A 24,227-nucleotide genomic window follows, 5' to 3' on the forward strand; every position below is an offset into this window, starting at 1 on the left:
ATTTGGAACCAAAAGTAACCCTTCAGACATGGTACCTAGACCCTAGGTCAGTTTAGTGTTTCCACCGCAAAAAATGCCCCTAAAAGTGGGCAGGATTGTTGTCACTCGCTGCATTTCCTCATCAGCGGTGACACAGATGGAAGTCTGCACCTGGTTTATCGTCCACAGAACGAGGCTGCACGCCCACATTTTCAGAACAAAATAGAACAGGCTGCAGTGAGAGTCTCTCTCCATGGGATATTTAAAAATAGCAGCTTTGTGCATTTAGTCCTTCTCAGGCAAGCTCAGGGGTTTAGTGTTGCTGTAGCCCACAGGAACGACACGTGAGGATTAGAATATATGCAGTTCACATAATCTGGTCGAAATTCATACATATTTTTTTAAATGCTCGAAGATGCACTCAATAAAAGTGTGTGTCATTGAACGAGACAGTAAAAACTAATGGAATGGTCGAAATTGTCGTATTGAAATTTAAGGTGTGCTGATGGATTCACGTCATCAACTCATGCATTAAGTAACCTCACAAGTAAACGTTCCACCTTAAAAGTTGCCGGCAGTCGGCCCAGTGAATGAAGTTATTTTTTCTCAGACTCCAGCTGCTGTGAGAGGCAGCAAAACATCCTTTCATTTTATAGTTACAGTTTACCAATATAAAACTTGCCACGTCATGAATTGTGGTTACAAAACCAGACACAACTCAGCCCTGAGCAGAGTGACCGTCCTCTACTGACCAATCAGACTGCAGTGTTCACAGCTCCACCTTTTAGTACCTGATCTGTGTGCTAGGTACCCCAACAGAGGGGGGACCAAACATGGGGACAGTCAGGAATGGTTTTATTGGTACCATCCACAACTTTTCACAGTGGAAACAGAAAAAAACTGTACAGAATGGGACTTATGAGTCTGATCCACCCTTTGCTCCTCCACAGCTCCACACTCTCATCAAAATATGGCCACTTCTGCCTCCAGAAGATGTCTGTGGCCAAGCGGATTAGGTATTGACGTTGGCCTTGACTCAGTCGATCCACCTTAATAGTTTTCTTTGTCACTGTTAATATAAAATTCAATGTTTTCACTAAACTCATTTTCCCCTGGCCTCAGTGATGTGTACCAATTTTAGATTTGGGGAAAAAGAAAGTGCTGCTATCAGATCGATGCTTCATATCAGCAGATACTCAGAGTTATGGTGTCAAAACTTGTATCTGGAGAGAAAAAGTTTGATTGATGCATCTCTTGTTGGTACACTAGCCTTCCACTGGATGTTTTTATGTCTCTGTGCTGTCTGTAACATGATCCTGTGTTTCATTTCCGCCATGTGAACTGACAATGCTCAAATCTCCTCCTCTTCCCTCAGCTCCCCTCTGGTCCTGTCCACTGCCGATAACACTGATGTTCAGTCTCCACTGTTTGTCAGGAGTGAATGTTCCCTCTGATCTCTAAACTAAAACTAGACCCAACCACACGGACGAGTGAAAGGGAGAAATTTAGCAACGGAGGAGAAGTTGGCAGCTTCATTCCTCTCAAGGTCTTCTTTTAGCTTCTTCCCCAGACAGGTCGTGTGAGGCTGTGATAGCAGAGTATTGATGGTGGGTGGGAGGCGCGTATGTCTAATGGTTTCACTCCCTTGGGCTTTCTCATATAGCCTCAGCAGCCCAGTCAGACTCTCTGTGTCTTAATTATTCATAGGAAAGCCACTGGGCTGCAGGAAGCAGGCACATGCAGCTGAAAGAGGAAACAGAAGGTTCGCTGGTAAAATGAATAACCAGTCTGACTGACAGTGAAACTCAGACTCACCAAGAAATTTATCTAAAAACAGGCCTGGAAAGAAAACTGTGCAGTCGACCAGCAATCACTAACCGTTGGTTCTGAATGAATGGGCTCATTCTGAGCAACGATAGTCACACATTTGACGGTTTGAAACCAGGAAACACTTGCTGTGGTCTGACTCCTGCTTGCACGGGTCTAATTATGACCTGTAGGGAGTAATAATAATAATAATAATAATATTATATTAAATTTGTATAGTGCTTTTCAAAGACCCAAAGACGCTTACATAGTAACACAAAAGGGGTAGTGACAGACGGGGGAACAAGCAGAAGACAACATAGTGAACAAAAGAAATGATGGGATGTAACATAGGCGGTATAGGAACAGTCAGTGGGGTGGAGGTGGTTAGGGGTAGGGGAGGTCGAAGGCTTGGGAGAAGAAGTAGGTTTTCAGGTGGGATTTGAATATGGGAAGTGAGGGAGAGTGGCGAACAGTTGGGGGAGGGAGTTCCATAGTCGGGGTGCTGTTCTGGAGAAGGCTCTGTCGCCGAAGGTTTTCAAGTGCACTGATGCGTAGCGCCATGGCCCGCCTGCACTGTTTATAGCATGTAAAGTGTCTGCGTTGTACATGAGTGAGTGATCAGTGGGGAGGACGCTGGTCCAGGGCAGGCTCTGGCACGCCACGCTGTCTTGTGAAGCTGAGCAATCTGAGGAAAAATTTTATCGATCGTTGAGGAGGAATATAAAATCACTGCTCAGTGTTAAAAAAGTTGTAAAATCCTGACACATAACTGCTGTACAGTGTTTTTGTGGCCAGTACACCTCATGGATCTGTTACTGAAACTGGCAGCCCTTTGCATTTTCATTGCTGTTTCAGGTGGGAACGCCCGGTTGGGGGGACGTCAGAGAAAAGGTCATTATTGTGAGCGTCTGATGGGATTAAGGATATCTGAAGTGCTGTGATCACAAGGTTAGCTGGGGGTGGTGGCAGCTGATTAAGTCAATAAATTGCCCTTGGATTTAATCACCCATTAGCAGATATAATTCCCTAATTAGGGCCGAGCACCGACTGCGGGTGGTCGTGAAGGCTCTCTTGAAACTGAAGGAATTATTATTATTATACGGTGCTCGAAAACTCATGAAACTTTGCACACACTTCAGAACTGGAGAAAATTTACATCTGATATGGGTCTGGTTATCGGGTGTCACAAAATGGCTCAGTAACGCCCCCTGTTGAATTTCTACAGAGCAGCCCCTGAAGCTGGTTTCACCTACATGTATGAAACTTGTAACATCCTAAGAAGTACAAAAAAGTCTATTGGAGCCATACTCTAAACCCAACAGGAAGTCAGCCATTTTGAATTTTATGTGGAATTTTGGTGCATTTTTGGCCATTTCCAGAGGTCATACTTTAAAAAACTCGTCCTTCATATTTGATCTAATTGGCTTCATATTTTGCCTGCACCATCTTGAAACGTTTGACATCAAAAGTTGCTTGAAGCTTGAGTTTTTGATGAACCGTGTGACGGTGGCGAGGTGTCAAATGTCAGTGTTTCGCCACTGAACAGGAAGTGGTTTGTAACTCCAGCATACATGGTCCAATCTGCCACAAACTTACATGCTTTGTGAGGATCCAGTTCCAAAGCAAACTACAGGCACAATAGGTGTTTTGGTGATTACATCACCTACTGGCAATACTGATTATTTATTTTATTTTTATTTATTTATTTATTATATTTTCAACTGTGTGCAATAGCAACTTAACTGTACAATACTTCTGTGCAGTTTTGTTGCAGTTAGGTGGTAAAGCTGTAGTAGATGAGGGAACCCCCCAGTATAGTCTAGACGCTGGTGATGGTAATGGTGGTGATGAGATGAGATGAAGAGGGAGCTGAGGATCTGGATGTGAAGAGGAGTGGGCTTTTGATGAGCTTGTCCTGGGCTCTGGATACGGTGACTGGAGGTGAATGGGGTGGAGGAAGGTGTGATGATTCTGTCTAAAATGACAGCTGACAGGAGCAGAGAGGAGAACAGATTTAAAGTTTAGTAGCAGCAACATGAATGGCTGAAGGAGATTGTGGCAAAGTTTGATGAGTTAACTCAGAGAGAGAACGCCCCAAATCAGCTGATGGGAGGAAGTGGTGGGACAGAGAGAGAACTGTGGATGAATACACTATAAAGAAAGTTTTCCTGATTGAACACTGAGCTTCATTCCAACAAAAATGGTCCGCATATAGTCGTCATGCACTCCCAAAGGTGCAGATGATCAAAATCCAGGAAAATAATTAGTCCAGACACATTATTACATACAGAGATATCCGCAAACTGCTGTATCATCATTTTCAAATGTTCATATTTTTCCATGTTGTTTGCACGCAAGTATGCTGACAGCTCAACACCAAAATGTTGGCTTAACTCCAAGCTCTTGATTGACATCTTGCTTAAATGGGCAATTTAATCACATCGGTATTGCCCATAAACTCAATTGGTGTACTACTCCTTTGAATGCATTTATTTAGTTCTATATTTGTGCATGGTTTATTGTTTGTGTACATAGTAATGTCCTTTTTATTGAGTATGTTGTCCATACAGAAATTAAGAAAGCCATTTCTGTAGCCTCATTGATGTACGTATATTAAGAATCTCCCAGTCTGTGACGAGGATCTGGATCTGGCATCATAGGCATTTCTGAATGCATGAATTTTTTTGAGCATCACAACCCGACAATATAACTTGTTTCTCTGTCAGGGTTTGATCCATTCAGTTCGATAACATTTTGAGAGTCTAGAAGAGCCGCAAGATTAAATCATTTTTAACCCCATTCAAGTTTGCAGAGTGCTAAACTGGAAGTTAGCCGCTCAGCTGGTGGAAGTCTCTAGTGCCCTTGGGTCCAATGCTGCAGAGCATCAGGATAATTTCATACTGCAGAATTCAAGCTTTTTTGGCTTCATGCGTCAATGAGCAACTTTCATAGGAATGACCATGACCCCGCCTCCAATGCTGTATCCACTTCTCTTTGTACATCCATGATTGCCATCATGCCATCCATGATGACTCAAAACATCACTTGGTGTTTCTCTATTTTGCCTCGCACTGAGGATACATTACACAGTATCATCAAAAGCGAGGGAGGCTGTTTCCCCGTCGTCACAGAGGATGCTGTAATAAGGTGACCTAGTTTTGGGTGTTTGCTGCTAACAGGACTACAGTAATATGATGTGTTCAATCTGCAGCGTGATGCCACAAGCCTCCATATAATCCTGTTCCTCATCACCAACACTCCTTTTAACTGACCACTGTCTGTCCCTCTGCCTGTCCCTCTGTGTCTGTCCTACTGTCTGTCCCTTTGTGTCTGTCCTCTGTCTCCGTCCTCTCCTCTGTCAGGCCCTGGGGAGGAAATGGGAGCCAAGGCATCATTGTTGGAGGGTCCAGGGCCCGGCTCCACGCTGGGCCCTTCTCCCACTCTGGAGAACATCCAGGCAGCATATGAAGACGGAGAGGGGGAGTCTGCCAGGGAGCTGATCCAACAAGCCTGCTGTGTGGAGTGCAGTGCAGGGATGCCCCGCATCGACGGGGTGAGCATATCCAAAATATATAGTATGCATATACAGTACAGGCCAAAAGTTTGGACACACCTTCTCATTCAATGCGTTTTCTTTATTTTCATGACTATTTACATTGTAGATTCTCACTGAAGGCATCAAAACTATGAATGAACACATGTGGAGTTATGTACTTAACAAAAAAAGGTGAAATAACTGAAAACATGTTTTATATTCTAGTTTCTTCAAAATAGCCACCCTTTGCTCTGATTACTGCTTTGCACACTCTTGGCATTCTCTCCATGAGCTTCAAGAGGCAGTCACCTGAAATGGTTTCCACTTCACAGGTGTGCCTTATCAGGGTTAATTAGTGTAATTTCTTGCTTTATCAATGGGGTTGGGACCATCAGTTGTGTTGTGCAGAAGTCAGGTTAATACACAGCCGACAGCCCTATTGGACAACTGTTAAAATTCATATTATGGCAAGAACCAATCAGCTAACTAAAGAAAAACGAGTGGCCATCATTACTTTAAGAAATGAAGGTCAGTCAGTCTTTCAAAAACTTTAAATGTGTCCCCAAGTGGAGTCGCAAAACCATCAAGCGCTACAACGAAACTGGCACACATGAGGACCGACCAGGAAAGGAAGACCAAGAGTCACCTCTGCTTCTGAGGATAAGTTCATCCGAGTCACCAGCCTCAGAAATCGCAAGTTAACAGCAGCTCAGATCAGAGACCAGATGAATGTCACACAGAGTTCTAGCAGCAGACCCATCTCTAGAACAACTGTTAAGAGGAGACTGCGCGAATCAGGCCTTCATGGTCAAATAGCTGCTAGGAAACCACTGCTAAGGAGAGGCAACAAGCAGAAGAGATTTGTTTGGGCCAAGAAACACAAGGAATGGACATTAGACCAGTGGAAATCTGTGCTTTGGTCTGATGAGTCCAAATTTGAGATCTTTGGTTCCAACCACTGTGTCTTTGTGAGACGCAGAAAAGGTGAACGGATGGATTCCACATGCCTGGTTCCCACTGTGAAGCATGGAGGAGGAGGTGTGATGGTGTGGGGTGTTTTGCTGGTGACACTGTTGGGGATTTATTCAAAATTGAAGGCACACTGAACCAGCATGGCTACCACAGCATCCTGCAGCGACATGCCATCCCATCCGGTTTGCGTTTAGTTGGACGATCATTTATTTTTCAACAGGACAATGACCCCAAACACACCTCCAGGCTGTGTAAGGGCTATTTGACCAAGAAGGAGAGTGATGGAGTGCTGCGGCAGATGACCTGGCCTCCACAGTCACCGGACCTGAACCCAATGGAGATGGTTTGGGGTGAGCTGGACCGCAGAGTGAAGGCAAAGGGGCCAACAAGTGCTAAACACCTCTGGGAACTCCTTCAAGACTGTTGGAAAACCATTTCAGGTGACTACCTCTTGAAGCTCATGGAGAGAATGCCAAGAGTGTGCAAAGCAGTAATCAGAGCAAAGGGTGGCTATTTTGAAGAAACTAGAATATAAAACATGTTTTCAGTTATTTCACCTTTTTTTGTTAAGTACATAACTCCACATGTGTTCATTCATAGTTTTGATGCCTTCAGTGAGAATCTACAATGTAAATAGTCATGAAAATAAAGAAAACGCATTGAATGAGAAGGTGTGTCCAAACTTTTGGCCTGTACTGTATATATATCACATCAGCTGCACTGCTGGTTGGGCTGCAGTCTGTGTGTCAGTACGTTTACATGCACAGTTAAGTTGAGCTACAGTTACAGCTCGACTAGGCCATTTAATAGGACCACTCTCCTTGTCCCATAACGAGCATGTGAGAGCAATCGATTTATTGACCAAGCACCATTGCACCCGCGTGCTGTCGTATATGGTAATTAAATGTTAAAATCATAGACAGTATAGAAAAACGACGCGTCTCCACTTCCTCTCACTGCACAAAAATGAAGCAAAAATATCCAGCTGCTGCCATCTTGCGCTGGTGATGTCATTTGGAGCCGCAGACTGTGCAGTAGCAATCTCCTCTGTGTCGACTTCCTATTCATACACCCGTCCAACCAATCACAAGCAGTGCTATCAAACAAGGGCACACACAGCTGTCAACCATGATGTCAGACCTGCTTTTTATAGCATCAAATAACTAATAAAAACCAAACATGTGAACAAACATCAAGGTGATAAAAGTAACCTTGATAGTTATCAGCGGTGAATATTCAGAATTTATAAATTCTACATTTCTCCTGTTCGCCACATATTTAATAAGTCATGGGGTTATTTCTGATGTGAATAACTTTACTACTGGCACAAGTAATGTGTCCTTTTGTAGTTTAGGACCATTCTGATAGAGGATTTTGGATTGTTTTATATTTCTAAAGAAAGTCTCAAATTTGATATTGTGTTCCTGTAAAAGAGAGGAGGGCTACAGTATGTCAGTGTTTCAGGTGTGATCAGGCCTGAAGGACAAATAACGTGCAGTGAACACACAGGAACAAATCGAACCAGGAACTAAACTTTGAAATTAAATCAGAAACAAAAGTTCCCTATTGTCCACTAAAGCTGTGTGTGAGTCCTTTTTTAATTTTTTTTTATGTATATAAATGAACGTCTGTGAGACTTAAGTCCTCGTCAAACGAGTTCTTCACACAATGCTAAATAAACCTATCGCTGCCAGGGAAAGTCCGCTGTGTTACTCAGCATTCTCCCAGCGTTTTGATGTCAAGTTTATTTGGCAACTTCACCGTGCAGGTGAAGTAAACCAGTCAGAGCTAAAGAAAGGAGAGATTAATTGATTTATTTTACGTTATATTTGTTTTGTTTTTGTCTGGTTTTTTTTTCTGTTTTTTTATTTGTATGGGCGTGATTCTAGTATTTTCCTCTGAAACTATGCTTCTTGAAAGTATGAATTAAAAGGCAGAAAGAGCACACCTCTACGCCCTTCCACTCGCCTACATGGAAAACCTTAAGGCACAGAGAGCAAACCTCCCTGACCTTCCACTCGCCTACAAGGAAAGCTTGAGACAAAGTAAGCAAACATCCCTGCCCTTTCATGCACCTACAGGGAAAGCCTAAGGCAGAGAGAGCAGCAGCAAAGACCCCCGGGAACAGAACAGAGCAGCATCAGTGACAAACAGAAATGACACTAAGTCAGACACAGCATGAAAAGGAGGAGCTGGGGTGGAGGCAGGTTGCAAAGTAGGTTGCAGAGGAAGCAGCAACAGTAGGCAGGCCAGAGCAGTTTGAATAGGGTGTCCTAAATGAGATTTTATCGGCTGACTCCCTTCCATCAATCAGCAGATCCATCAGTTAATTGGGCTCCTTGAGATCAGCTGATGTAGCTGGGATGTGAGCTGAGCTTGACATTGTGTCCTGACTGAACTAACGCTATGCTCAATTAATTAAAGCTGAACTGAAAGTGAAACTGTATCTATATTCTCTTCAAAGTCTCTTCAAGTGTGAGAGTTTATAAACAGATGTTTTGATATAGTTTTGCTGCTGTCAAATTTGGTCCCCACGAGTTTTTCTTTTTCTTTGCCCTCGTCCTGTGTGGTAGTCTCATTATTCTGCAGAGTGTTCCCTGCAGTGCTGCAGCGTTCTGTGTTTGCTGTTTGGTTGTGAGTGGGCGTGTCATGCTCTTGTTTTGATTTGGGAATTCATTCTTCTCAGGCGTCAGCAGAGATCTGGCCTACTTCTGCCTCTGTGACAGATTCGGCTGGTTCCATTTCTGCATTCAGCTGTTAGATGGAGAAAACACACAACACACAAACACACAGAATCAGTCTCTGGCATTTCCTCAGTCTGACTAACTGATTAACTGGTGGCAGTTTTACCGAGTATGAATTATTGAAATCAGTTTGCAACCAGACTTGTTTTCAGATCCTCTATTGTGACTATTTTTAGTCACACTACAAGTGTTGGTTTGTTCGTCACTTTGGTCCAGACTGAAATATCTCAGATACTTTTAGATGGATTGTGATGAAATGTGGTTGAGACATTCATGTTGTAAAAACTGTGGTGATCCTCTGACTTTTCACGTAGCGCCATCACCAGGTCAACGTTTTAATGTGTCCGATACTTAGAGAGATACCCTCTTCAGAGCTAACATTCCCTTCAGCCTCAGCTGTCCTTTTGGTGCATCCTTACAGGGGTGCATTATCAGACAATCTGAGCACAGACATGCAAAAGCCCCCAGTAATCCTACACAGGAGAAAGACACACACACTTTATAGTTGTTTAGCCTTGTTTTGCATCTTATTGCTGTGTTTTATGTCTCTTTGAGATAATTTAGTGTCTTTTTTGGTCATTTTTTGTCTCTTTGTGGCTGTTTTGCCTCGTCTTGTAGTTTTATTGTGTCTCTTTTCAGTTCCTTTGCATCTCGGTGTGGTCATTTTGAATCTCTTTCTGGTCAGGTGATAATTTGAGTCACATTTTGCAGGTGAGCTTGATGTTGCCTTGCAAAACAGTATGACGTCAATACGTCAGCAAGTCAAAATATTGCGAGTATCACGACAAGAATTTTTCATATCATATTAAACATTATGCCGGTATTAGAGACGGCTGTGGCTCAGGAGGTAGAGCCGGTCGTCCAGTAATCGAAAGATCAGCGCTTTGATCCCAGCTCCTCCAGTCTGCATGTCGAAGCATCTTTTAGCAAGATACTGAGCCCCAAATTGCTCCAATGACTGTTCCACCGGTGTGCAAGTATGTTTAAAAACTGAGTAGCAGGTGGCACCTTGTAGGTAGCCTCGGCCAATGGGTGAATGTGACTCGTAGTGTGTGAATGGGTGAATGTGACTCGTAGTGTAAAAGTGCTTTAAGTGGTCAGATGACTAGAAGAGCGCAGTCTATTTACCATTATCATGAATGATATGATGTGGCACACCCCTACTAGGATAGAATAAAGTTAGAATAATAAAAATAATTAAAAAGTATTAGTTAGTGCAGGGATGTGTAATTGTGGGCATGCTAACTTGCTAATGTTTTGCTGTTATCAAAAAGCACTGCTTTGCTGATGTGCAGCATCACAGAGATGCAAACACAGCTGGAGACTCTTAACCTTTGGTCTTATTTTATATCAAATGGACCTTTCAGTTTTGACATGTTACAGACTGAGTGCCGACTCATTGAAGGCTCGTGCACACAGGAGGCGCCTCAGCATCTTTTTCAGTCATCTGTGTGTCTGATACGCTTCTATTTTAATCGATCCACCTCTCTACACAGGCTTTGTTACGTCTCATGTTTCACTCTCACTCATATAACCTCGACCTGAAGCATATTTTTATGCTTCAAGTCTATTTCCTTCTGTGTGAAGCTTGTGTCAACAGTGAATGTGTGCTGTGCACAGATCACCGCCAAACACAGGTGACCTGCACTGAGCACTGTCCGCCCAGTTACAGAACAGTTCAGTGCCCGCCAATAAACTTCTAAATGAGCCTTTGTTAGTCTACCTGTAAAACTCATGTTTATTATCTGGGATGTGAAAACAACCACATGAATAAAAATGTGTGTTCTGGTTATAGTTCATTTATAAAATCTTAAGTCACCAAGCATCTCTCCTGATTGCTGACTGGCTGTCAGTTGAAGAGTTAATGACACAGGTCAACAATAGAGGAGGTTTTAACTGATGTCTCTGAGATCATATCTATCCATAGAGACCAAGATTATGCGTAGACACGTGATGGTTATGGAATTATTCTTCATTTATTTTGGGTATGTCTGACCAGGCGAGCCACACTTCCAGCACCATATCGTCATTGCAGATTTTTAACACAGCCAGGTGTGTCAATGACATGATGTGTCTGTGACAGAGAAGTGGCATTAATCAGATAAAGATAAGCTAAACTATTAAAAGATTTCTATTTCCTCTAAACTAGTCATGACATAGAACAATTACACAAATTGTATGTTACAGGTGAACCCTTTTTTAGAAGCATAGAACCTGAATAACCAGTCACCTGCGATCAGTCAACAAGACAAAACAAGTTTCTCTTATAACTACTTCAATCTTTACTGATGGTGGAGGGTAAAGCAGGGAGAAGTGTATATTCAAGTGTGAAGTTGTTTTTATTGTGGCTCAACTCTGTTCCAACAGAGAGCACGAGGTTACATTTTGTTAACGTTCTCAACTCTTTGTGGAGGTTGTTTAGAAGTAGACTTGTACTTTACTGAAACATACAGGGCTCTGTTTAAATGATCTGTAGCTTGTGGTCAAAAGTGCATGGCACAAGTGCATTTAGGACATGTCCAGCTCCAGTTGTGATACTTGTGAACAGTGCATAATCTGGATGCTATGTAAGTTGCAAGGAGCAAAGGGGTTGTGTTAAGTCTCTTGATTAAACATGGGTGTGTTTTGGTTGTTACATGAATTCAACCAACCAGAGTTTCATCTCCCATTCCGTTTAAAAGCCAGGTGAGGCTGCCTCTGGTGCACTATTTACACAGCAGATGAAGAAGTGATGGTTTTCAGCTCAGAGTAATTCAGTAGGCAAGGCAAGTTTATTTATATAGCACATTTCAGTAACAAAGTAGATGTTCTTAAACTGCTTGACATAAAACATCAAAAGCATTTAGACATGGTGCAAAATAAGCACATTGTAAAAGGACATTTAAAAGCGAATCGTTAAAGAACTAAAGAATAGAGAATAAAAAGTTAAAATACACTAAGACAGGCATAAGATACAAGAATAAAAGTTACTGTATGTTCACACCAGAAGCTGCAAAAGAGGCAAAGTCTCTCGCGGGCGCCCAAGAAGCACGACTGTCAAAAATATTTGTGGCAGCTTTGGTTGCTCTCTTGCTGTTGTCCAGTCAAAAAGCTAATAGTTACAGAAAGTTATGTTTGGTCAATGAAAACAGAGAACGTATGTCATCCCATTCAAACCAAGCAAGGAAGACTTGCATGCTACTTTGCAACATAAGCCTGCAATTCTCTCCTCTATTACTAACATTACACACTTTAACACTCACCAGACCAACCAACTACCTCCGTGACGCAGTCCCAAGTCTCATTCTTTTTATTTTGGTCTCTCTAACCGAACAGCGACACATTAGAGGTAGAGCGGGTCGTCCACCAGTCAGAAGCTAGACGGATCGATCCCGGGCTCCTTCACCCCACATGCCTTGGGCAAGATTCTGAAACTGCTCCTGATGGCTGCTCCATCAGTGTGTGAGAGTGTGTGAATTGTTACTGAGTAGCAGGTGGCACCATGCATGGTAGCCTTGGCCACCAGTGTGTGATTGTGTGCGAATGTGACAAGTGCTGTTTATCTACCATTTACCAATGTGGAGTCAGACAATGTGAAGTCTGCTCTCTGTTATGTTCATATTTTACAGGATGTTGTTCATATTTTCCGCATTGATGAGGTATTATTTCATCCACCTGCAACCCATCCACACATCCGATGAGTGTGTAACAAGCAGTGTACTTATGTTGTGAACCTTTCTATGTAAGCGCATCTTACTATCTAAAATAGTGTGCCTTTGAATAGCAGAAAAATACTGCACCAGGTTTGGTCAACGGTGCAGTCAAAGCAACAACAACGTGCTTGACCACAACTCATTTTAAGACCTACACGCCCGTGGGTGCACAGATGGTATTTATTACTTACACAATGTGCACACCACTCTGTACACAGGACCACAGCAACAGGACTCTGGGGCTGCCAATGTTTAATCTGTGATTCATTATGTGTGTGTGTATTGTTTCAGGTCCGTCTCATGTGTGTGGCCACTCAGCACGGTGACCTGCAGAGTGTGTGTTACCTCCTGAAAGAAGCTCGTATCACTGTTCCCCAGGAGCCGTCAAACAGCAACCCAGCCATCCTGGCAGCGTACTACGGCCACGCCAGCCTCGTCAAAGAGCTGCTGGACTCTATACCTGGTAGGAGGAGGAAGACTGTGGGAGGAAGGGCGAACCTTTTGTTTGATTATGATAATGGTTGAACTTTGTGTTTAGTGCTTTCAGAACCGAAACCAAACTCCAGGTAGAAACTAAAAGTCAGGACTTGTGCTGATAGAGAATTAGAGATTTGATAGAGAATAATCTTTAGTTTACATAAATATATTTTCCTTATTAGTTTTGCTAATCTGCCTTCTGGTGTTTAAAGGTTACATACTGTGTTACCTGTGCTTTTAATTAAGACTCTGACTCAATGTCATCACCACGTCCTGAGCTTGTTGGGAGAGCCAACGTGATATCGGCATATTTTGTATTTCCTGCTGAACTGAAAGTAGAACAAAAACACATAACCTCTAACTGGCTCACTTGTAATGGTGTACCCCAGGGTTCTATATTAGGTCCGCTGTTATTTCCGTTTTATATGAATAGTCTTGGTCAAAATGTGGTTGGTGCCAATTTTTATTTTTATGCAGACGACACAGTGAGTTATCCATCAGAAACTGTAGGCTGTCTTTAACGTTATCGAGATTCAGCTTTCACGGTTAAAGCTGGTCTTAAATGCTGAGTCTAGAGTCTAATACATGCACCAGGTTTGCTGGCATTAGGTTGCTGCATCATAGGTCCTTTAAAGCTTTCAAAATAATAGAAATGGTCTTTGGACTGACAGAAGCTCTGCGGTGCAGTCTGTGTGGATGTTAATGAAGAGAAGAGCATACCCTGACTGACCTCTGCTGACTGCTGTTGGCTCTCTGTCTCCTTTCAGGTCCATGTCTGAGGAGAGACTTGCTGAACTGGATGCTGGCCACATCCTGCCAGCAGGGTCACCTGGACGTGGTCCAGCTGCTGGTCCACGGCTACGATGCTGATGCCAAAGACTGCGCCATCCACAGCGATGAGTTTGCTGTCATCACTGGGCTCCCGCTGTACGCTGCTGCACGAGCAGGTAGAGACACACACATGAGAACACTGTAGACATCGTCGGTACTGACACAGCAGACCACTGGAGACTGCAGTTTGGATTTGCTGCTTTACTGATGCAAAATCCCCAAAGTAAAGAAAATATTATTCTTACTCTGCCTTCAAAAAGTATCTTACTCCTGCATTCACGTCCTGGAAATACTGTATGTCAGATCAGATGTTGAACCAGAGTTTCAGCCTTGACAAGCTCACTGATGATTGTGATTTCTTATCAGTAATAGCAGCTCCTTTATGCTCTAACTTTATGGCTTGCAACACCGTGATTAATTTAACATTATTAATGTTAGGCCACTAAATTGTTCGACAGTTTTAAATGGCAGATTGAAGTACTGGCAACATAAATCTGCCCTTTAATCCTGATCCTGCCCCGACTGACCAATCACAATCCAGTCACAGGGAGCTAAGCACCGCCTACAGCAGCTGTGTGTCCGTGGCTAAGCTGTAACTCCTTAATGCAAACCTTGAGACAATTAATTCTTTAAACGTTGAACACCTGCAAGAGAAAACACCAGGTTAGAAACATGTAAAGCAGAAGTGCTGGAACAGTTCTGGTGACAGATATAGCGTGAACACTGTCCACCTCTGGTGCTGTGAACACATGAAGTGAGTGGCATGTTTTGTGTTGCAGGTAATGAGGAGATAGCTCGCTTCCTGCTGCAGAATGGAGCAGGATTCTCCTCATACACCCTGATGGACCATCCAGCCTTCAGCAAACATCTCCTCAGACTCCAAATACAGGAAACCTCCAACGCAGAAGGAGAGGAGGTAGGTAGCGGCGTGTCACCACTGTGTTCCCGAGTAGAAAACAGTGCAGCAGGAAAGACAGCCTATGAGGAGTTGTTTTCAACTCCATTAAATTTATGTGTGTTTCAAGTTTAATTGCAACTCCAGCTGATAGAGGTGCAGACAGATAGCTTTGGATCAGAGCTGTTTTGCCCATAGGTCAGTAAAAGAGTACAGAGATGACAGAGTGTGTCTGGGATATGAAAGATTCAAAGACGTTAAACAGAAACCTGATAACGTTAGAATCATATTGATTAGCAGGTTATGTTCTTTGTCATATCCTGAATAAGATTCAAACCATAAGAAGACATAACAGGGAACTGGTGTCCATGTAGAAATACTGATTTACAGATGATGACATGACACAGAGCACTTGTTTGATGTCCTCAGAAAATGACTTTTCTGAGGGCAGCTTCAGTGCTCATTAACTTGTTCTGCCTGTCGAGGGTTCAGGAGACACACCGTTCATTTCTCACCACCTGCAGAACTAATGATGTGGTCTGGGTCAGTGATGTTCCTGCTGCTAGCTGCAATGTGTCATGTTAGCCAGCCAGAAGCCTGTCAGCTGTAGTGTGAAGACATTTACCTCTAAAAAGTTATTTTACAGTTTTAATATACTGAAAATGTCCATGTCCAAGTTTTTGTGATATTGTGATGATGAGCTCTCTGCAGCACAAACCTGTCTATGGAAATGAAAATAAGAAATTGAGAATAAAATGAAATGAATAAATAAACAAAGTGTAGGATGTACATACAAACAATTAATCTTGTTTTTTTCAAAGGATCTTTTCTAGACTGGATTTGAAATTTTAGAACCATGACCAGATTACCTTCAATGTTACCACTGTAATTTGGTTTAGTTCATCTCATAAGTACAACATCATATTATGGCCATTTTACAGGAAGTAAAACAAAAGTACTAGCGGGGGGGGTATTTCGATAAATAAGACAAGACAAGACTTTATTTATCCCACACTGGGGAAATTCAAACGTTACAGCAGCTCAAGAGTCAGAAGCAAAAGAAAAACAGGAAAAAAGTGACTGAGTGCCAAGAAAGGATAAAAATATTACAAAATACAAATTACATTTAAAGCAGTAAATTTACAGGCAAAACCCACAAATTTATGGTAAAAGAAACTTGAATATTTTAAATTGTAAATTTGAGAGAAAAAACTAAAGTCATAAATTTATGACAAAAAACAAGGAAAAGTATGAATGAAATCACATATCTAAACATGTCTATGTCTTGTTGTAACAACAGGTTGCCGTTGCTAGATGTCCAGTTAATAGTTTATAGTATTACTAAACAAAAATGGCCTATTGATGCACAGATTTGCAAATATAAGATAATGGGTTAGAGAGGGTAGAGTGGGTTTACGCACCCAAATAAACCTAATAAATACCAATAAATATCTTGCAAAAAAATTAATTCATGGTGTAATTTGATACAAAATACAGTTTATTACGTCTTACAAGTGTACCGTAAAATAAAAGCAACCCAAGCAGTGTCTGTGGTTTGATAAAGTTAATTCAACCATCGCAAAGTGAAGCAATGTGGTTCCTTGACCAGTGTCTCATAAATATGTGACTCTAATCTCAGGTTTTTTTTGGGTAGTTTATGACTTTATAATCCCAGAGAATATCTCGTTTTTTAGCTCATCTGGGTTCAGTTGCTAATGTTCATTTATTCACTTTAATAAAACGTTAAGAATTATGATGTGTTATGATTAAGTTCATAATACTTTCAGTCAAGGTGATTAGAAGTGGCTCTCCTCATGACGTCATGCTGTCTGTCTGTCTGTGCGCAGGCTGTCAGTGTGTCCTGGAGCGGTCTGCAGCTGCCCTGGCTGGAGCTGGATTGGTTCATGGATGTCTCGTCACGTATCACCCACCTGGATCTGTCATCCAACAGCCTGGCTGCGCTGCCCTCTGTGGTGCCCTGGGGTCTCATGCAGCTGCAGAATCTGGATCTCTCTAACAACCTGCTGAAGGAGCTGCCAGCTGCTCACAGCTCCCAGGAGGTCATCTGCTCCAGGTATGTTTGCCACTTAACTAGAGGATCTGAATTCTTATTCTGCCACTGCTCTGTAGAGCTCCAAATAACTGTCTCACTATATTTAAATCCAGTATCTAAGGGTGTCTTCTTGGCTACAGATTTACCAATCCACCCACTGTGAGGACTGGACTTCAGAGATACTGAACCTCGTTGTTGTTGACTCTGAATGCTCCTGAAACCACAATCAGTACGTTTACATGACATTAGAGAAAATCGATTTATTGTGTTAGTCTGGCTAAAACCAGACTTTTAAACTACATGTAAACATATTAGTCTGACTGAAATCGAACTAAAGTGAATTTCTCAAAGTCGGGCTGACACACCCAGATAATTAGCCTGGAAATCCAGACCCAAATCTAGAAAGATTTAGGGTCTGGCTATGAGTAATGCAAATGGCCCAACTCGAGGGGCGGCACCAAGCATGCATTTGTAAATATCACTGCACGCAATTGGATAACACTACGACCAATCAGAACAATACTTAGCGCTTAGCTACCAGCGGAGCTAACTGGTAGATTAGACTCTTGCCGTATTCGGTCGGCAAAACAGCAAAAGCGAGCGCTGTCTTCTGTTCCTCTTTTAGAGAAAAAGCCAAGTCTAACTCGTTCATTGTAGCGGCCAAAGCCATTTCAAACAACTGGTGTTCATCCGTAGCCATCTTGCAATGTTTACTGACTGATTAGCTCGCCTCTGGCCCGCCTGTATCATATACACCGATTGGTGCAGCTCGGCTCCAATGGCATGAGTAATGAGCATCATCACTGATTGCCAGAGTGACTCGCTGAGCAAATTCAAATTGTGCTCTCGCGAGAACTTTGGATTTCCAGGGTACCAGATAATGTGACTGGGAGTCAAATTCCTCCTGCATGTATACAGTCAGTGAGACCAAAACTGGCTGAGGAGCTCTGAGCATGCTCCACAGATTCTGCCCTGGGCTTTGACCCGGAAGTGAATAGCATTAAATGTGTAACAGAAGAAAGCTGAATCCAAATGTCTAAAACTCCCAGACTTTGTGGGCGCGCTCACGGGAAGTCTCGTAGTGCTGAGGTCTCCAAATCCACAATTCAGCCAGTCCACAAGGGGCCTCAAGCGGACTTTCTACAGACTTCCAGAGAGTCTGGACAGTCTCGGGGGCTGTCTGTCAGCCACTTGCAGTCCCTGCCCTCACAGACTTAAATGATGATAGTAAATGCGTCACATTAGTTCAGTTGAAGTCTGCAAGGGTGGACATTTGGATTCAGCTGAAGAAGCTGGTAACAACATGAGCCGTGCATTTATGAATGGATGAAATGTACAGAGCTGTGACTTTGTCCACCATGGCACCAGTTAGCTGCTAGCTAACTGTAGCTAACATGTTGGCCGATTGTTTGGTCTGTGACGCAACAAGTCAACCGGAAAAAGGTGCAATACTTACAAGCTGAAAGGAGGCATATCTCCACCTTTTGTTGCGGACTCGGACATACCTCCACCCACCCCTCCAGTGCTTGTATACTGGGACAAAGACAGTAGTCCAATAGGCCTAGTCAAGCTGTAACTGGAGCTCAACTTAATTGTGCGTGTAAACGTACTGACTGTCTCATTCTCTGTTTCTCTGTGTCTTAAATTCAGATAATACAGTGTGGATGAATAGCTTCCCCCTTGTTTCCAGTCTTCGTGTTAATCCAGGCTGAACATGTCCTGAAGTCAATTCTGTGGACTCAGAGATTAAACGAATATCGATCTCCTCTCACTTCGGCTAAAATGGCAAACAAGCTTATTTAAGTATTCCCTCAGCGAAGGCATTTACAAGTGTGGGCCAAACACTGATTCAGTGTCTCAGTCCTGGATGTAGCTGCTTGTGTCATAAAGAAAAAACTCATCAGCTGTCATCGTCTCTCCTGTGCTTCAGGTTACAGCAGATAAACCTCTCCCAGAACCAGCTCACCAGTTTACCACCTGGACTTCTCCATCTGACCCGCATACAGAGGATTTCTGCTGCTAAGAACCAGCTCACCGTCCTGTTTGACATCCCTGACAGTACGTTCCAACTCTGCTTCTGTAGAACTATTGTATGCATGTAGACTAATGTATGTAATAAATATTTAATGTAGATTTAAAAGTATATATTTACTCAGTGTTTGTCAGGCGCGTGTCAGGGGTTATTTTGAAAGAGATGGCCCAAGAGCTGTAACCCTACAAATACACTGCATCATAAACACATCCTAAAACCCACCTGAAGCAACAGTTCTTTAATTCGTCATTTGTGCAGGTGTAATTCAGACTTTGGCTGTGTGCTTTATTTCCATTCTGTCAGCTACCAACTGGATCGGCCTACGTAAGCTGGAGGAGCTGGACGTGTCCGATAACTGTCTGACCATTTTGCCCACGTCCGTCATGCACTGTTTGAAATCCCTGGGCTTCCTCAACGTGTGCAGGAACACACTGAGCACCTTCCCTGATCCCTGGGCCTGTCCACTGGTAAGAAACCAGACTGCTGATGATCCACTACACACATCTTTTTCCTCTGCTGTCTACAGGCACTCTCATTTACAGGATCTTGATCAATGTTGCATCATGGTGTAGGAGCTGTTTGAGAGGCTTAGCTACTGTGCCAAAGATAACATTTGAGGAGGATGATGAAGGTTCACACAGAATGTTAAATATTTTTATTGCGTTCCACAGATGAGTGTATTTTGTTGTTTCTGTTGTTCTGGCTTTTGGTCCCAGACAGGGCAGAGGAGTCACAGACTAAAGCTGGGCATACACTGTATGAAAATGTTGTTGTTTAATTCTAACTCCCACTGAACCATTAAATCCTCTTATGATTTATGTCCTCACACTGAATGGTACGATCATCAAAATCAGTCAGAGGGTACAGTCAGTGTTAAAGTGAGCAGGTGGGATTTGAGATGGGATTTGAAGGATGTTATGCTGTCAGACGGTGGGGGTAGGGCGTTCCAAAGGCTGGGGGCAGTGTAGCTGAAAGCCCTGGCACCCATGGTGCTGAGGCGTGAGATGGGGATGATCAGGAGACCAGCAGAGGAAGAGCGCAGGGTGCAGGTGTACTCCTGGAGAAGGTCAGAGGGGTAAGTGGGGGCCAGGTTGTGCAGGGCTTTGAGGGTGAGCAGGAGGTTATTGTAGTCGATCCGATACTGAACGGGGAGTCAGTGTAGTTAGATGAGGATGGTGGTGATGTGGTTGGATGATTTGATACGGGTGATGATCCAGGCAGCTGAGTTTTGAATGATTTGAAGCCTGTAAATGAGTTTGGTGTGAAGACCAGAGAGAACTGCGTTACAGTAGTCAATATGTGATGTAACAAATGCGTGGGCCAAGACCTCAGTGCTGGATTGGGACAGTGATGGGCGGAGTCTGGAAATGTTGTGGAGGCGGAAGAAAGCAGTCTGGGTAATGTTTTTTATGTGAGGGTCGAAAGAAAGAGTGCTGTCCAGAATGACACCGAGACTCGTGACGTGGCTGGAGAAGGGTACAGGGAAGTTGGCAGTGATGATGTGTGGGACTTTTGGATTTTGGATGTGGTGTTTTTGGAGCCAGTGTGCCTCGGTTTTGCTGCTGTTGAGCTTTGAAAAGTCTGTCTCTCACATGAACACACACACATACGTTAGCAAGTTAGCAGCACGTACAAGCTAGCTGGATATACACTGTACGATTAATTGAGTGAGAAAAGAGGCACTCATCTTGTGGCTTTGCTTCAACTGTTTGACAGCCTGACAATGACCGTCAGAACTTCCTCCAAATGTCCAACGGCTGGTCGGGAAGAGTTGATTGGTCCTCGCTCCCCCCCTGCACTCTGCTGGCAAATGATGCCGGACAAAGCTGAAATTTGGTCCAACTCCAAAAATAAGGCGTGAGGCTCAAAAATCGTGTCAGAATGAGCTTAAATTGTACAGTGTACGCCCAGGTCTACACTGGACACACATATTGGTGTTGTTGGTCTTTTCCCGGGATGTGTTTACAAGAGGAAACATAAAATAATACCAAACTTGTGCTTTAAAGTTTGGGGAATGCACAGTGCATGTCTTACTGTCGACTAAAACTGCATTATCTTAATATTGATCAACTAACCACACAGTAACAGCTGAACCTTCATCACGGAGATGCTGATTGTTCTTGGGAGGGGTCAATAAAGTATTATGTTTTACTCATAGTAACAGAAATGCATCCTCTTCTTCCTCCTCTCCTGCAGAAACAATGCAAAGCCTCCTCCAACGTGATTGAGAGTCTTCCCAACACTATCTCCATCTTCTGGAGGACTCAGCTGCAGGAGGTGGACTTCTCTGACAACAACCTGAAGGAGCTGCCCTCATATATCTTTGAGCTGGAGGTAGGACCTGTTGTATGTGCACCAGGCTGGAGTGCAATTACCAGTTACACGTATATCGATTCAACAGAAATAGATGCATTAACAGTAAAAGGAGTCAGACTCCTGTGTGTGTGATGTGTTGAGTAGCCTGCAGATGGCATTGCTGCTGTGTAGTTGACTCCATGTTTAAGTCACTGAAGCACCAGGAGAGAGTGAGAGTGCAGTAACATGACTTTCTGTTAGAAATGTAATGGTATTAGTTCTTTCAAAAATAATGGTCTCTTTTAGAAAAAAGAAAATTAAACTGAAAGGAAATCACATTAAACGTGCTGGCCATTAATAACAAACGTATGACAAATTTATTATGGGCGTCTTCTTGTTTTTACTCAGCGTCCTTTTAACTTTCAGGGTGTGTTGTTTTCAAATGTTGGAAGAGGTTGTTACTCATGTTGCTGCTGTGTTTTACCTTCTTGTCACACATAGTGCATGTTTCTGTCTCTATGTTTATCTGCAGGGTGAGAAGCAGCACCACAATACGCTTCCTGTCCGGCATTCTCTCTCGTTTACTAGATGTAGAAGTGTGCGACTGCATGCAGCTGTTTTAATGTCACATAGTTTTGCAGGGTCATGTGACACGGGTCAGCTGAATGTCAGAGCGGCTTCAGCACAAACATACAAAAGCACTGAAAACATTCGGAGGTGAAGCAGCCATCCATGATTTGTATTTCTATCATTTTATTATCAATAATTCTTTAAAGGAATCAGTACCAAATTTATTCAACCTTGACTACAGTTTAGGGACGCACGATATTGGATTTTTTGCTGATATCTGATATCATCTGATCATTTGGCCAATAACAGATACGAATTTTGATATATCCACTTTTTTCCCCACCTAATTTTAGTGATCATCAAGTCTCTTCTGTAGTGGAATTAAAGGGATAGTGCACCCAAAACTGAAAATTCAGCCATTATCTCCTCGCCCATATGCCGAGAGAGGCTCAGGTGAAGTTTTAGAGTCCTCACATCCCTTGCGGAGATCCAAGGGGAGAGGGGGTAGCAGCACAACTCCACCTAATGGAGGCAGACGGCGCCCCAGATTCAAACGTCCAAGAACACATAATTGAAACCACAAAATATCTCCATACTGCTTGTCCGTAGTGATCCAAGTGTCCTAAAGCCCCGACATAAAAAGTTGTTTGGAAAAACCTCATTTGAACTCTGTTTTTAGCCTCATTGTAGCCTGCAGCTCTAACTGCCTCTCTGGGCACCACGCTCACGTGTGCAAGACCAGAATTTTCATTTTTGGGTGCACTGTCCCTTTAATATCATATTATACTTGCATTATCGTATTGTGACAGCCCACCAGCAGATGGAGACATGAAATACAATACTTTTCAATGTATGTAGTATTAGGGTTGGGTACTGAAACTCGGTACTTTTTGTACTTGGTACCGATTCACGTCGGTACTACCGAGTACCGATTAACTTAAAATGAATCGGTGCCAAATTTCGGTACCTGAGGTGGAGGCAGAGCGAGAGCGCATGACTCGCACCTCAGACTCAGCAACAATGGCGACAAAAACAATGTGCAGACAAAAGTTAACATGCAGCACTGTTCCTAAATGTTCTCAATAAAATGTTGAAACTGAGAAGTTTAGCCTATGGGCCCAAACGACGCGTAGTGCGTCCAAATTCACACCCGTTCTTCTCTGTGGATTTTCTCCGCGACCGTGCGTCATAGCGAGAAGCCACGCATATCAGCGGAAACAGCACACACATTACTCTTGGATGGATTACTCGCGAACGCAGGCTCGCACAGAAATGCCACACATGACATGAAAGCGCAGGACCACACACATCATTGTGCTGTCATCCCGTCACGCTATAAATACAGATCAATTGTCTACAAAATAAAAACCTGATGAATTTCTTTACAATCCATTATACAGATCTTGTTATCAGTCACTTCATATAGTGAGGAATATCGTATCTTACCACGTCTTAGGCTTGCGTGTGTTTCTCCCTGTCTATCCACATTTGTAGTCCGGCTTTCAAGATGCAAATATCTCCATATTGTCCAGTTGACACGCCATCAAACTTTGTATGACAAGACCAGGCACTTGACCTTTGCGTACCCAGACAACTGTAGCCTAATTATGCATGCTGACAGGGCCGTAGTCACCATATACATTGAGGGGGACACGTGCCCCCCCACCAATGCCCAAAATGCCCCCCAATATATAACTGAAACTGAAAAACAAATATTATCTTGGAGGACATCATTGCACTTGGTTGACTATTCCTCTATGATCTTAGATGTAAATATTGCATGTTTCTTTCAGATAAAACACATTTTTGACTTGTGAATGAGTCAATGGAATTTCTTGCAATAATGAAAAATTACTGGCAATCATGTCCGCCTGGCACAAACCACATGTTTTGGACAGCTGTGAAGTGACAGAATGTCCCAGCATCATGGTTCTTATATTGCCAGATTCCAGAGAGTCTCCCCTCTTCATATATGGCAGAATATGTCTTCTTCCAACTTGCTATGGTGAGATACATGTAAAAATGTAAGAATTTAGTCACACAGATTTGTTTTTTTCATTGATAGAAAAATTAATATAAAATACAGGCACATAGGAATGACGGCAAATCTGGTTAGCTCAGATTGTCCTGAAAAAAAAACAAGATATAGCATGTGTATGTAGCCTTTATAATGACTGTGATATGAGCTTAAAAGTAAAGGCAGTAAAAATACTCCAAAAAGGCCTAGGGCCCATAGGGTTAAAAAGTACCGAAATAAGATACCGTTTGGTACCGGTACTGAATTCCAGATACCGGTACCAGTACCGTATTGGTTCAATTATGAACGGTACCCAACCCTATGTA

At 42.9% G+C, this 24,227-nt stretch overlaps 1 protein-coding gene across 3 annotated transcripts in view; it reads left to right on the forward strand.

Moving 5' to 3' along the window:
• The window catches only part of lrrk1 (leucine-rich repeat kinase 1), a 124,412-nt gene that overhangs the window by 15,706 nt on the left and 84,479 nt on the right, over positions 1 to 24,227 (forward strand). For 2 of the 3 annotated variants that reach the window (XM_049561456.1, XM_049561464.1), the window contains exons 3-10: positions 5,151 to 5,341; positions 13,023 to 13,194; positions 13,976 to 14,155; positions 14,819 to 14,955; positions 16,782 to 17,008; positions 18,918 to 19,045; positions 19,323 to 19,486; positions 21,216 to 21,353. In XM_049561456.1, the coding sequence (XP_049417413.1) occupies positions 5,151 to 5,341; positions 13,023 to 13,194; positions 13,976 to 14,155; positions 14,819 to 14,955; positions 16,782 to 17,008; positions 18,918 to 19,045; positions 19,323 to 19,486; positions 21,216 to 21,353 (1,337 nt within the window). Of the gene's footprint in view, positions 1 to 5,150; positions 5,342 to 13,022; positions 13,195 to 13,975; positions 14,156 to 14,818; positions 14,956 to 16,781; positions 17,009 to 17,171; positions 17,217 to 18,917; positions 19,046 to 19,322; positions 19,487 to 21,215; positions 21,354 to 24,227 lie in introns of those variants that run through there. The other variant, XM_049561469.1, reaches the window with a different exon arrangement.

This window comes from Epinephelus fuscoguttatus, linkage group LG2 (assembly GCF_011397635.1).
Source record: "Epinephelus fuscoguttatus linkage group LG2, E.fuscoguttatus.final_Chr_v1".
NCBI lineage: Eukaryota > Metazoa > Chordata > Actinopteri > Perciformes > Serranidae > Epinephelus > Epinephelus fuscoguttatus.